General features: G+C 41.5%; 1 protein-coding gene across 1 annotated transcript in view; it reads right to left on the reverse strand.

Moving 5' to 3' along the window:
* Positions 1 to 12,164, reverse strand: part of LOC120539926 (protein unc-13 homolog B-like) — a 151,049-nt gene that overhangs the window by 59,389 nt on the left and 79,496 nt on the right. Inside the window, exon 9 of the mRNA XM_039770281.1 lies at positions 4,208 to 4,333. Within this exon, the coding sequence (XP_039626215.1) occupies positions 4,208 to 4,333 (126 nt within the window). The remainder of the gene's footprint in view (positions 1 to 4,207; positions 4,334 to 12,164) is intronic.

Here is a 12,164-nt window from a genome sequence, read left to right on the forward strand (position 1 = left end):
TAGAGATAATGGAAGTACAAAAATTCGAAGGTCTCAAAAAAATCAGAGTAAGGATAGCATTAGCGCCGACAAACAGAAATTATTACTCGGTGAAATAACAGAACAGCAAAATAAGATTGAATATATTGTTCGGATTTAAAATTTAAGTCGGAGACTTGTAGATCGTCTAATTCGTGGAAAAGTAGTGTTTCTTCCCAATGAAGAGGCGTATCTGCGAGAATTAAAAGATTTGTTGCTTGGTGAAAGTGAAATCCACATACAGGGACGTCAAGTGGCTGGTGCATAGCACAGGACGGGGGGTTGGCGAGCAATATAAGCAAGGGGCGAAGCCCCCTAATAAGTAACATATTAATTATGAACCATCACTAACTCTGCTCTATTCGGTTTTTCTCTTCTCGGTTCCTTGCTGTTGCCACTGCCAAGCTCTTTTCCTGCCTATCAAAAGATATCTGAGATACTGCAAACCTTGGAATCAATGGATGGAAAGATTATGTCTTAAGAATTGACAGCCCACCATGGCCTGGAGGAGGTGGGCAGTCAGATATGTATGAGGGAGTGAGGATTTGGAATTAAAAGCAATGTCTGGGTGACAGACAGGTTCCCAGTTAGAGGAGGTCTGCACCAGGGATCTTCTTCATTTGTGCATTGAGTGTCTAACAAAGACTATGGCGCCCACAAAGGGGGCTTTTTATATCCAGAGAGATATAAAGAACTCACAAGTAGTACCTAATTATGACTTTCAAATGACTGTCACACCTTTGTGATACATGTGTGTAAATCTGGACCTTCCAAAGCACAGTGGTTTAAACACTTATGCAAAAATGAACTTTAGAATTCTTCTTCTTCCATTAAATGTCTACAGAGAATGGTTCATTTTGAATTTGGAAATGTATCATTAATTTCACATTAAAAATACTTTTCACGGCAAAAATAATTATGACTTTCAAGGCGATCAATTACTTTTGCATTGTACTGTATACTATACTGTATGAATATACACATCAATTATTTTGCCTTTCATTTATGACTTCTAATACTATCAATTCAGGTAAATGTAATGTACTAGCTATCCCACGCGGCTCCACCTGTTTAGTAGTAAAACAGGACAAACATTAAAAATCAATAAACAAACAGATATCGCTAGCTAAGCGGAGCCAAGGTGTGCTCCAAAACACAGAGGTCGACCGCCTCGAACTGAGGCCAGCACATGAGTGAGGAGGACCCCAGCCGGCTCCCCCCTCCCCTCGGCCCGCAGCCTCTCTCTGACTATTCAGATTCTTTATTAAATCATTTTCTCGTTTAAGTTGTATTTTTTTGCCTGTTTTGTTTTTTGGGTTGCCAAAGATTTTCTGTCTGCAGTAATCCCTTCGCTGTATCGCGCTTCGACTTTCACGGCTTCACTCTATCGTGGACTTTATATGTAAGCATATCTAAATATACAACGTGGATTTTTCGCTGCTTCGCGGTTTCTGTGGACAAATGGGTCTTTTCACTTCTGGTACATGCTTCCTCAGTTGGTTTGCCCAGTTGATTTCATACAAGGGACGCTATTGGCGGATGGCTGAGAAGCTACCCAATCAGGGCAAGCAGTTAAGTTCCTGTGTGCTGGTTGGCTCAATTCGATTGCACTGTGTTAACCAGGAAGTCTCGTCTCGCTCATTCAGGTCAACGTGTTTCGCTGTGTAAAGAGTTAACTTTTGTGCTCTTTTATCTTTGTGCGTAGTCAAGTACTTTGTTATGGCTCCAAAACGATCTGTCTATCGTAATGGCTGTAACATATGTGATATCGGAGACGCACGATATCTTTAAAATAATATACTCTTTTCTGACTGTTTCTTCACTAGTTTTGCATTTGGCTACAGTCAGTGTCACTACTGGTAGCATGAGGCGATACCTGGACCCTACAGAGGTTGCACAGGTAGTCCAACTTCTCCAGGATGGCACATCAATACGTGTCATTGCCAGAAGGTTTGCTGTGTCTCCCTGCACAGTCTCAAGGGCATGGAGGAGATTCTAGGAGACAAGCAGTTACTCTAGGAGAGCTGGAGAGGGCCATAGAAGGTCCATAACCCATCAGCAGGACCAGTATCTGCTCCTTTGGGCAAGGAGAAACAGGATGAGCACTGCCAGAGCCCTACAAAATGACCTCCAGCAGGACACTGGTGTGAATGTCTCTGACCAAACAATCAGAAACAGACTTCCTGAGGGTTGCCTGAGGGCCCAAATGTCTACTGCGCCCTGTGCTCACTGCACAGCACCGGAGAGCTCAATTGGCATTTGCCATAGAATACCAGAATTGGCAGGTCCACCACTGGCGTCCTGTGCTTTTCACAGATGAGAGCAGGTTCACCCTGAGTATATGTAAAAGACGTAAAAGGGTCAGGAGAAGCAGTGGATAATATTATGCTGCCTGTAACATCGTTTAGCATGACTGGTTTGGTGGTGGGTCAGTGATGATCTTGGAGGCATATCCATGGAGCGACTCACAGACCTCTACAGGCTAGACAACGACATCTTGACTGCCATTAGGTATCAGGATGAAATCCTTGGACCCATTGTCAGACCCTACGCTGGTGCAGTAGGTCCTGGTTTCCTCCTAATGCACGACAATGCCCAGCCTCATGTGGCAAGAGTATGCAGGCAGTAGCTGGAGGATGAAGGAATTGAAACAATTGAATGGCCTTCACGATCCCCTGACTTAAACCCAATGGAACATCTGTGGGACATTATGTTTCGGTCCATTAGGCGCCGCCAGGTTGCTCCTCAGACTGTACAACAGCTCAGGGATGCCCTCATACAGATCTGGGAGGAAATGCCACAAGACACCATCCGTTGTCTCATTAGGAGCATGCCCCGACGTTGTCAAGCATGCATACAAGCTCGTGGGGGCCACACAAGATACTGAAAAGCATTTTGAGTAGCAGAATTTAAGTTTTTGAAAAAATGGACTAGCCTGCCACATCTTCATTTCACTCTGATTTTAGGGTGTCTACACAATTGAGCCCTCTGTAGGCAGAAAACTTTTATTTCCATTAAAAGACTTGGCATCTTTTTGTTCCTAAGACATTGCCCTGTCGTTATTTGTATAGATATCCAACTTCATATTGAGATCTGATGTATCTAATGTGTTTCTTTAAAGTGTTCCTTTAATTTTTGTGAGCAGTGTATTTAGGTTTTACTGTATATAAACAGTGTGTTTACATACATAATTTCAACAAATCTTACCTAATATCTAAGAGAATACAAAGGGTTTATGCTGTATAACTGTGCGGGAAATATTTATAAGAGTGTGGGAGAGTTTATAAGGGGTTAAAATATATAAAAATGAACATATGGTTTTTACTTCGCGGATTTTCACCTTTCGCGAGGGGGTTCTGGAATGCAACCCCCATGATAAAGGAGGGATTACTGCACTTTTTTGCCTATTGCTTAAAGAATTACTAGCCATCCCCACGGCTTTGCCTGCGTATTAGTGAAACAGGACAGTGAGGAGGGTCCGGCCCAGCTCACTACTCCTGACGTCACTCTTCCCCACCCCTCGGCTTACCCCATCTCTCTCAGATTAGCGCGAATATATTGCTTCAGCAAGCGAACTGTGATTCTTAACGCGATGATAGAAGTCGCAAAATCAACCAGAATGTTCAAGCAAATTTTAGAAAAAAAAAAAACAAACAATCTAAATTTGTTAATTAGTTCTCTTGTGAAAAGCGGACAGACATACAGACAGACAGACATTGTTTTTTTATATATAGAGAGATAATAAATTAAGCTACAGTATAAATGTGGTCACTCTGAACTGACGCTTTATGAAGTGGTATGTGAGTACGCTTCATTCTGGGATGTCACTGTAACTGTTACTGTGTATTTGGCACATGTTTCTTACTTGATAAGGACACATGCAAGATAAGTGACTTGTACCAGGGTGACACACTAAGTAAGATGCAGGGACTCAGCTGACACACTTAAAGTTCAGATGGCTAAAAATTTAAGCATGCAGAACCGAATCCCACCTCACACCCAATTCTGCCAGGAAAAGTTCCAGCCACTCATGTATCAGAACAGAAACCATAAAGAGGCAATCACACACATATTTGGATTTATCGTCCCATTGGCAGAGATACTGCCAAGATGGCACAGGCCCAAAATGCCATTTCATTGGTGCTCATGCAGCTGAAATTAGAAGGCATTTGTTACCATCTGATCTTACCTTTCAGCCAGCCATAGGATGGGTCTGCTTTCGAGAGAGAACTGCGAATTCGGGGTCAGGCTGCATGTGGAGCAGGATTCCAGGTCAGTTCTGCCATTTGGTGCCAGCTCTTCTTCATCTTGTTTGCTGAAAATGAAGGACATTTTGTTATCAAAGAAGGCCCCGTGCAGCTTAGGAAATTAGTCAGAAGAGACATACTGTAGTGATGACTCTATTGAAACACATATGTCAGCACGAACCCGAAAGCAGAGGAAAACAGAGTGGGTGTAATTAACAGCTTTTAGAGTCTATGTCTGTGTTGTTGCGCACACACAACAGGAGGAGATGAATGTGGGGATAATTACAGACAGAAACAAAACAAACAAGCCGATCCTTCAACCACTGCACATCTTTCACATGGGCTCTAGGCCTATCCCAGCATAAGCAGGCCTGCATGTGGACGGCTCACAAATGACTTATACCCCCAGCCCATCACCCTTTGCCATCCCTTCTCCATTATGGAGGTGCAAGTCCCAAGGTGCTGAGAAGAAATCAAATATTAACCCCCAAGTGGTGTCTGATTAGAATTTCAGCGTCAATTGTTCCAAAACACGAAGGGGTAGAGAAGTGATTAAAATCTTCTGTGTGAGTTTATGGGTTTGTCTTTCCTGTACTTTCTGTACCATTTGTTTCCAGCACAACTACCATAAAGATGATGAGATTATGTGACAGTCTAACTTTTGGACTGTAGAATTATATATGAGACATTTCTATTTAATGAGAAGATGTTTGCCAAAGGCTCCTAAATCTATCTAAACTAGTTTGTAACCATTACCTATACAAAGATATAAGATATAGGGTGTGTTATGGATTATACGATTTATCTGTATGTTGATTGGTGCAAAGGAATATATTTCTCAAGTGTATTATGTAAATTCACCCTGCTTTATCAGCTAAATGTTCTCCCATATTAAACTAGTCTACCATATAAAACTGAGCTGTTCATATGCTACGTTCCCTCAGGCTTGTTGTAATAAAAGATATTCATCCTGGAAACATTAGAATGGTAATCTCAACTCTTATTTAAAAGTGAATTTCCGCAACATCTTCTTCCTCTTTCGGCTGCTCTCGTTAGAGGTTGCCACAGTGGATCATCTTTTTCCATCTCTTCCTGTCCTTGTCATCTTGTTCTGTTACCCCCATCACCTGCATGTCCTCACTTACCACATCCCTAAACCTTCTCTTAGGCCTTCCACTTGTCCTCTTGCCTGGCAGCTCTATCCTTAGCACCCTTCTCTCAATATACCCAGCATCTCTCCTCTGCACATGTCCTTGCCAACGCAATCTCGCCTCTCTGACTTTGTCTCCTAATTGTCCCACCTGAGCTGACCCTCTAATGTTTTCATTTCTAATTCTGTCCATCCACGTCACCCCCAATGCAAATCTTAACATCTTTAACTCTGCCACCTCCAGTTCTGTCTCCTGCTTTCTGGTCAGTGCCACCGTCTCCTACCCATATAACATAGCTGGTCTCCCTACCGTCCTGTAGACCTTCCCTTTCACTCTTGCCAATACCTGTCTGTCACAAATCACTCCTGACTCTCTTCTCCACCCATTCCATCCTGCCTGCACTCTCTTCTTCAACTCTCTTCCACAATCCCCATTACTCTGTACTGTTGATCCCAAGTATTTAAACTCATCCACCTTCACCAACTCTACTCCTTGCATCCTCACCATTCCACCGACCTCCCTCTCATTTACACACATGTATTCCATCTGGGTGGTCCTACTGACCTTCATTCCTCTCCTCTCTAGAGCAGATCTCCTCCTCTCCAGGGTCTCCTCAACCTGCTCCCTACTATCGCTACAGATCACAATGTCATCAGCAAACATCACGGTCCATGAGGACTCCTGTTTAATCCAGTCTGTCAACCTGTCCATCACCATTACAAATAAGAAAGGGCTCAGAGCCAATCTCTGATGTAATCCCATCCCCATCACTCCTACCGCAGACCTCCCCACTGTCATACTTCCCTCGTACATATCCTGTACAACTCTTACGTACTTCTCTGCCACTCCCGACTTCCTCATACAATACCACAGCTCCTCTCGAGTCCACCTTGTCATATGCTTTCTCCTGGTCCACAAAGACGCAATGCAACTCCTTCTGGACTTCTCTTTATTTCTCCATCAACATCCTCAGAGCAAAAATTGCATCTGTGGTGTTCTTTCTTGGTATGAAACCATACTGCTGCTCACTACGATTCAAAAACTGTATGTACAGACATGAGCGCAGGTTTGTCAAATATTAGGCATGGGGCAAAATTATAGGCTATAAAAGAATCCAGCAATAATCAAACTGGTATAGCAAAGGAGACACAGCTGTGGTGAAGTAAAGTGATTAATATGGTAACAGAACAGCAACTTTATTCTTTAGTGTTTTTCTAAAGGATGATTTAATTTAAAGTATAAGCATTTCTCAAACAGGCTTACATTAAAACTCCACAAAATCCCAGCCTTCGTCATCAACTTGAAAGATTTCACTCTTCACAATCACTCCCGGTACACTAGATAAGTTCTCCATAGTTGGTCTCTTGCTGGAAAAAAAAAACTCTCAATTTTGTGCACTGATTGGATGGTGGTACTGCGTTGTTTGCATACATTGATGAGGAAACAGTTGTCTTGAAGTTGCCCGAGTTCAAAAAAGTGTAGCTTCAAAGACAATTCAAAGGTTGGCCACTACAGGGGGGGAGGAAACACCGTCAAAATACCCCAACTACAAACTAAAGGGCTGAGATGAATCTTGATAAAAGGGTTATTTTCTCAAAAATAGTTGTCCAAGTACAAAGCTCCAAAGAGCACAAGGAAATGCAGACACAGCAAACAAAGTCCTAGTACAGAATTCAAAAGCAGCCACCGAAACAGAGCAGAGGTTCAAAAATATCAAATAACACAGTCCCAATATGAAATCCAGAAATCAAAGTTAAGATGGAGCAGAGGTTCAAAAATGTCATAAAACATGGCTCCAAAAAAGAATCCAGGAGGCAAAGTCAAAAACAAAGCACGGGGTGAAAATCCAGAAAACACAAAGCAAATCAATAACACTGTAACTCTCCACTCCAGCACATTCAATGAACCGCCTGGAACCATGGGAGGCCCTCCCTTAAAAAGGATGGAGGACCATTCCTGGCAGTGATTGGCAGGTGGCCCCGCCCCTTGGGGAGCCACCCAAGAAACACAAGAAACATAACCAATGACAAATGAATACATAGAAAAATGTACATAATATACAAAATAAACCCTAATACAAATAAATGGCATAAAATAACAGGGAACAAACAAGAAACACACCAGCCAGAGGGAATATGCAGGCGGAACCATGACAAGTGTACCCAAGAATAATGGGGTAAATATTATTAAGATAAACATTATATTTTGATCTCATTAAATCTTGAGATTATGTTAGGATAATCAGTTTATTTTGGAGAACTTTATCCAACTGATATCTTTATGGTTCATGGTGTTATGGATATGCTGTCACCATTGGCTACCATTTGATGCTTGTGGGTTCACTCGAAAGCTCATCCAATTCTGTTTGTACAGATGTTAAAAGGCACTCATGTAACACAGACTTGATCTTTTTATAGAAGTGAAAAGTAAGAAAAAAAAAAAAAAGAAAGAAAGCCTCTCAATACAGGCCAACTGCAGTGCATTTTCTGAAATGTCACATCTCAAGGTTATGCTCTTCTGAGTTAATCTTGCAGACAAACATTATGACATGTAAGAAAGGTCAGGTCAGGTTAGGGAGCAGGCACTGGTACAACATGTTGCCACACTCACCATACGACGAAACAGCTTGGGGTCCTGGTTGACAACCAAGAAAAAAAAAATAAGCTGATACCAGAGACATGAATGTTGCTGCTGAGGTAAGTAAACCTCTTGATGAGGTCGACACTCTCTCCGCAGACAGACACACTGCTGATGGCTGTGCCCAAAAATTGTATGCCAGTGTACACATGCCAGACTGCTTGCATAGCCATTTGGGAAGGCCTGAATCTTGGTTTTTATCCAGGACACTCTCAAGCCCATGTAAGCAAATGCCCCTCTTAACATTTTGATAATTTCAAACTGCCTTCTATATCGAACCGCCTGCACTTCTTATTCCCACCTGTCAGGGCTGCTTCTCTTGTGTCTTCAGGTTTCTATGAAAAGATTTGACAATGATGATTGAGCTCGAAGCATCTCTGAGCAATGTCAATGAGTTGAAGTCACCATGTCACTGGCATTCATGTTGTCTATTAGGTCACTTTGGATACAAGTCAATAATTAGAACTGAGTCAGTCTAAATGTAACTTAATAGAGCCTAGCACCACATGGAATTTCAAGTAATGTTTACCTTCACAATGTTTCACTAGCATTTTTAGAATATTTTGGTTGTCCCTTTGTTCCCACTAGACTGGCCTATGCTTACGAAGAGTTCTATTGGCCCCTCTTCAACATATTCTGCATACCCGCTATATGTTGCCCTGGGCACAATGCAGACATTCTTATTATAGAAATGATGGTCAAACACTGAAGATTTAACTCATCTACCATATACACTGATAAGCTATTTCTTCTAAACTTGAGTTAATTACTCTCAATACCAGTTCTGATGGTAACGCAGCACACGTGTGGTTGGCTGTTAATGGACTTTTATTTCTGACTTCCCAAATGGCTATGCAAGCAGTCTGGCATGTGCACACTGGAATACAATTTTCAAACTCAAGTCACTTCTAAAAACTTTGAAGGAGATATCTGTGATAGATCTACAGCATGAGTTATCATTCACACACACACATGGTCTGAATTAAATTATTTGGTTTTAAAGAAAGAAGAATTCGCGGACCTCTGTACTCCAACTTGATATTATGATTTTAGAGTTAAGCCCAATAAATGAGTACCATTAAGACTGCAGAAATGTTACACATTTGTGTACCAGGTGGCTATTAAAAATAAAACCTTATGAACAAACCTTTGGAGATGAATACTTTTTTGCTCAGTTTTATACTGAATTATTTTCTGAAAAACCCTAACCTTGCCCTTTCTGAAATGAATGCGTTAAAGGTAACCTTTCCCTCCTGAAGCTCATGAGGAAGATGCCGCAAATGTTGAACTTTCCAATTACATTGTCTCAGCTTGAGGAGGCTTTAGATTTGAATGAGTTCTGGAAAATTGCTTGGTCCAGATAGCCTTCCTCCAGAATTTCTTTCTCTTTATGGAGGCAGCTAGTACCCCAACACCCCGAGCTATGCAGATACCGATTGTTGAAAACTGAACCCTTGAGCTCCTTGCTATCACTCTTCACAGTCTCCAGTTCAAAAAAACAAAAACCCTTGCATGTTGTCTTCAGCTTGTCATTCATTCCAAATTAATTTATTCTGACCCAACTAATTTTATAGGTAATGCGTTAACTATGACGACTGTCTCATTAGAACAGTTGACAAGTAAAAGTCACCTTATTTTCCTACATATTGGAATTGTAGCCTCCACCTTGTATCCCCCCCAACCTTCACCCAGCAGAATGCTTTAGACCAATTGACTTGGAATTTTCACTGGCAGGTTTAGCACTCAATGAGTTTTGGTAAGGGTTATACCAACATGATTGAGATGTGCTGCTCCTACCATTGTGCCAGAAATTCTCAACAGGCAGATCATCTCACTCTCCTTTTAGATTCCTAAGGATCTTGGACAAGGTCGCCCCACTCCCTTACTATTCAGCCTCTCACTTCAAAGCATTGCTATGACTCCTGAGAGTCTTGACATGACCACTCTGTGGCTGTGTTCATCTGGTTTCCATAAACTCTACAGCTTTTGTTTTCATGGGAGGTCCCAGCAATGAGTGTCACCCATTGACACAAACATATGAGGGTTCTTTAATAATTTATCTACCTGAGTGTGAAAGAAAATAGAAAGCATGTTAAAACAAGTCTGGGAATGTTGTGACACCTCCCATGGTTACTCATGCACAGTTGTGGCTCAGTGCGAGTCCAACATTCCAAGGAGACAGGTAGACAGGAGAGTCCTTGTGCGAATCAAGTGAGCTTCTTCACGACAATGCACCGGTTCACATGTCACGTCAATCACAGACTACCATCCGAGAATGTGGGTCCCAGCAGCTGAAACTTCCACCCTACAGTTCTGACCTGGCTCCCTTGGATTATTTCCAATTCAGAGTTTTGAAGAAATCTCTCCATGGACAGCGGTTTTCAAATTATGAAGACGTCAAGGCAGCCGTGACATCATGGTTTGAAGGACAAAGATAAGATTTTTTTTCAAAGGGGTTAAAGTCATTGCAGGAAAAGTGGATGAAGTGTATGGGGCTATCAGAGGACTACGTGGAAAAATAAAATAAACATTTTTTTGAAAACTCTTTTCTTTCCTACTGAGGTAGATAAATTATTAAACACCCCTCATATGTACATAATTCCACAGTTCAGGTGTCACCGTTTTAAACGTTTTAGTGAAAGTTCTCATATAAGTTGTTTCTGTTTAAGGCTTGTATATCTTAGAGAACTTATAAGAGAAACTCAAAGAAATCTATGTAACAAACAGTCTTATGTTCATACGTCAAACATTCAGACGTGAAACATGAGCGGTCAGAAACATGTATGCATAGGCAGCCAATTAAACAGGTTTCTAGCAAACTAAAAACTGACTAAAATTCAATTACTGGACTTCAGATAAAGATGCACAGTAAGGAAGTTCCATTACGAGTTAGTTTGTGGTGTTTAGCAGAATCGTCCATTATCTATGTAGCTAAGTGAAACTCGCATTCTAATCAAAATAAACAAACACTCAGGTGCACTTTAACATTAACATGCAATATTCTAAGATTGGCTCCAATTACGGCTCCCATCGTAAAATCCCTCGACTAATGGATGTTGTTATGCTTTTCTTCAGCAATACTCCGCCTAGTCTTCATCACATCCTTTGTTCAGCATTTTGAAGCCCTTTCTTCCTAACAGATTAAATTGTGCAAATCTGCTCTCCTTCTGTTAAACTCCATCTGTCGTCAGCCTGTTTTTCCTCAGTCTGTCCCACTGCCAAAGTGACGGACAACCTGGTAATTGACATTTTTTCTGTCTGATGTCATTGAGATCCATTTCTTGTCGAGAGGATTAAGCAGGTTCTTTGCTCACAACTCATTCCCCCGTTGTCATTTCATTCCAGATTGCCAATTCTCAAAACTAACACTGACCTGTGCTTTCATTTTGTCAGCGCCATGCTCGCTCGCTCCCTTCTCTACCACATACTGATCTGAAGTTACATCACTTCTCTCCGTCTTTCTTTGTAGCAGTAGAACACTCTCCATTAAGTTTCCCACCCTTATTTGTAATAGGATAGCAGGAGAGGTGTCCCTGCCTGAATTAGAAATATGTATTTTTAGACATGCCTCAGTCTGGAACTGGCTTGACCCCCTTTATCATCCCACCACTCCAATTTCCTATTGGAATTAACACAGTCACGCCCCAAAAAAACCCTTTCACTCTTCTTCCCTTTACTTTTTGAAATTAAATTCATGTTCTCCAAATTGTGATCCCTTAATTTTATATGCTCTCAAAAACTGGCACAAAGTTCACAAACATCTTCATGCCCATATAGTTTGGCATAAACCCACCCCATCTCCCATATTGCCAAGTAAGTTTTTCTTTTTTTACAATTTTCTTTTTTTTTTATTTTGAAGTCATTCTAGTTTGTGTTCAGACCATTGTGTGTGTGTGTGTATGTATGATAAATATATATGCTGCTTAAGCTGCTGCCCCCGCGACCCGACCTCGGATAAGCGGAAGAGGATGGATGGATGGATATATATATATATATATATATATATATATATATATATATAGTCACAGATGCCCAGGGACGTTGCCCTACCGGGATGCTGGAAGAAGCAGGGGACTGGAAATGGGACAGTACTTTCCCAGGAGCGCAGGAG

Source organism: Polypterus senegalus, chromosome 12, assembly GCF_016835505.1.
Source record: "Polypterus senegalus isolate Bchr_013 chromosome 12, ASM1683550v1, whole genome shotgun sequence".
In the NCBI taxonomy this organism is placed as follows: Eukaryota; Metazoa; Chordata; class Cladistia; order Polypteriformes; family Polypteridae; genus Polypterus; species Polypterus senegalus.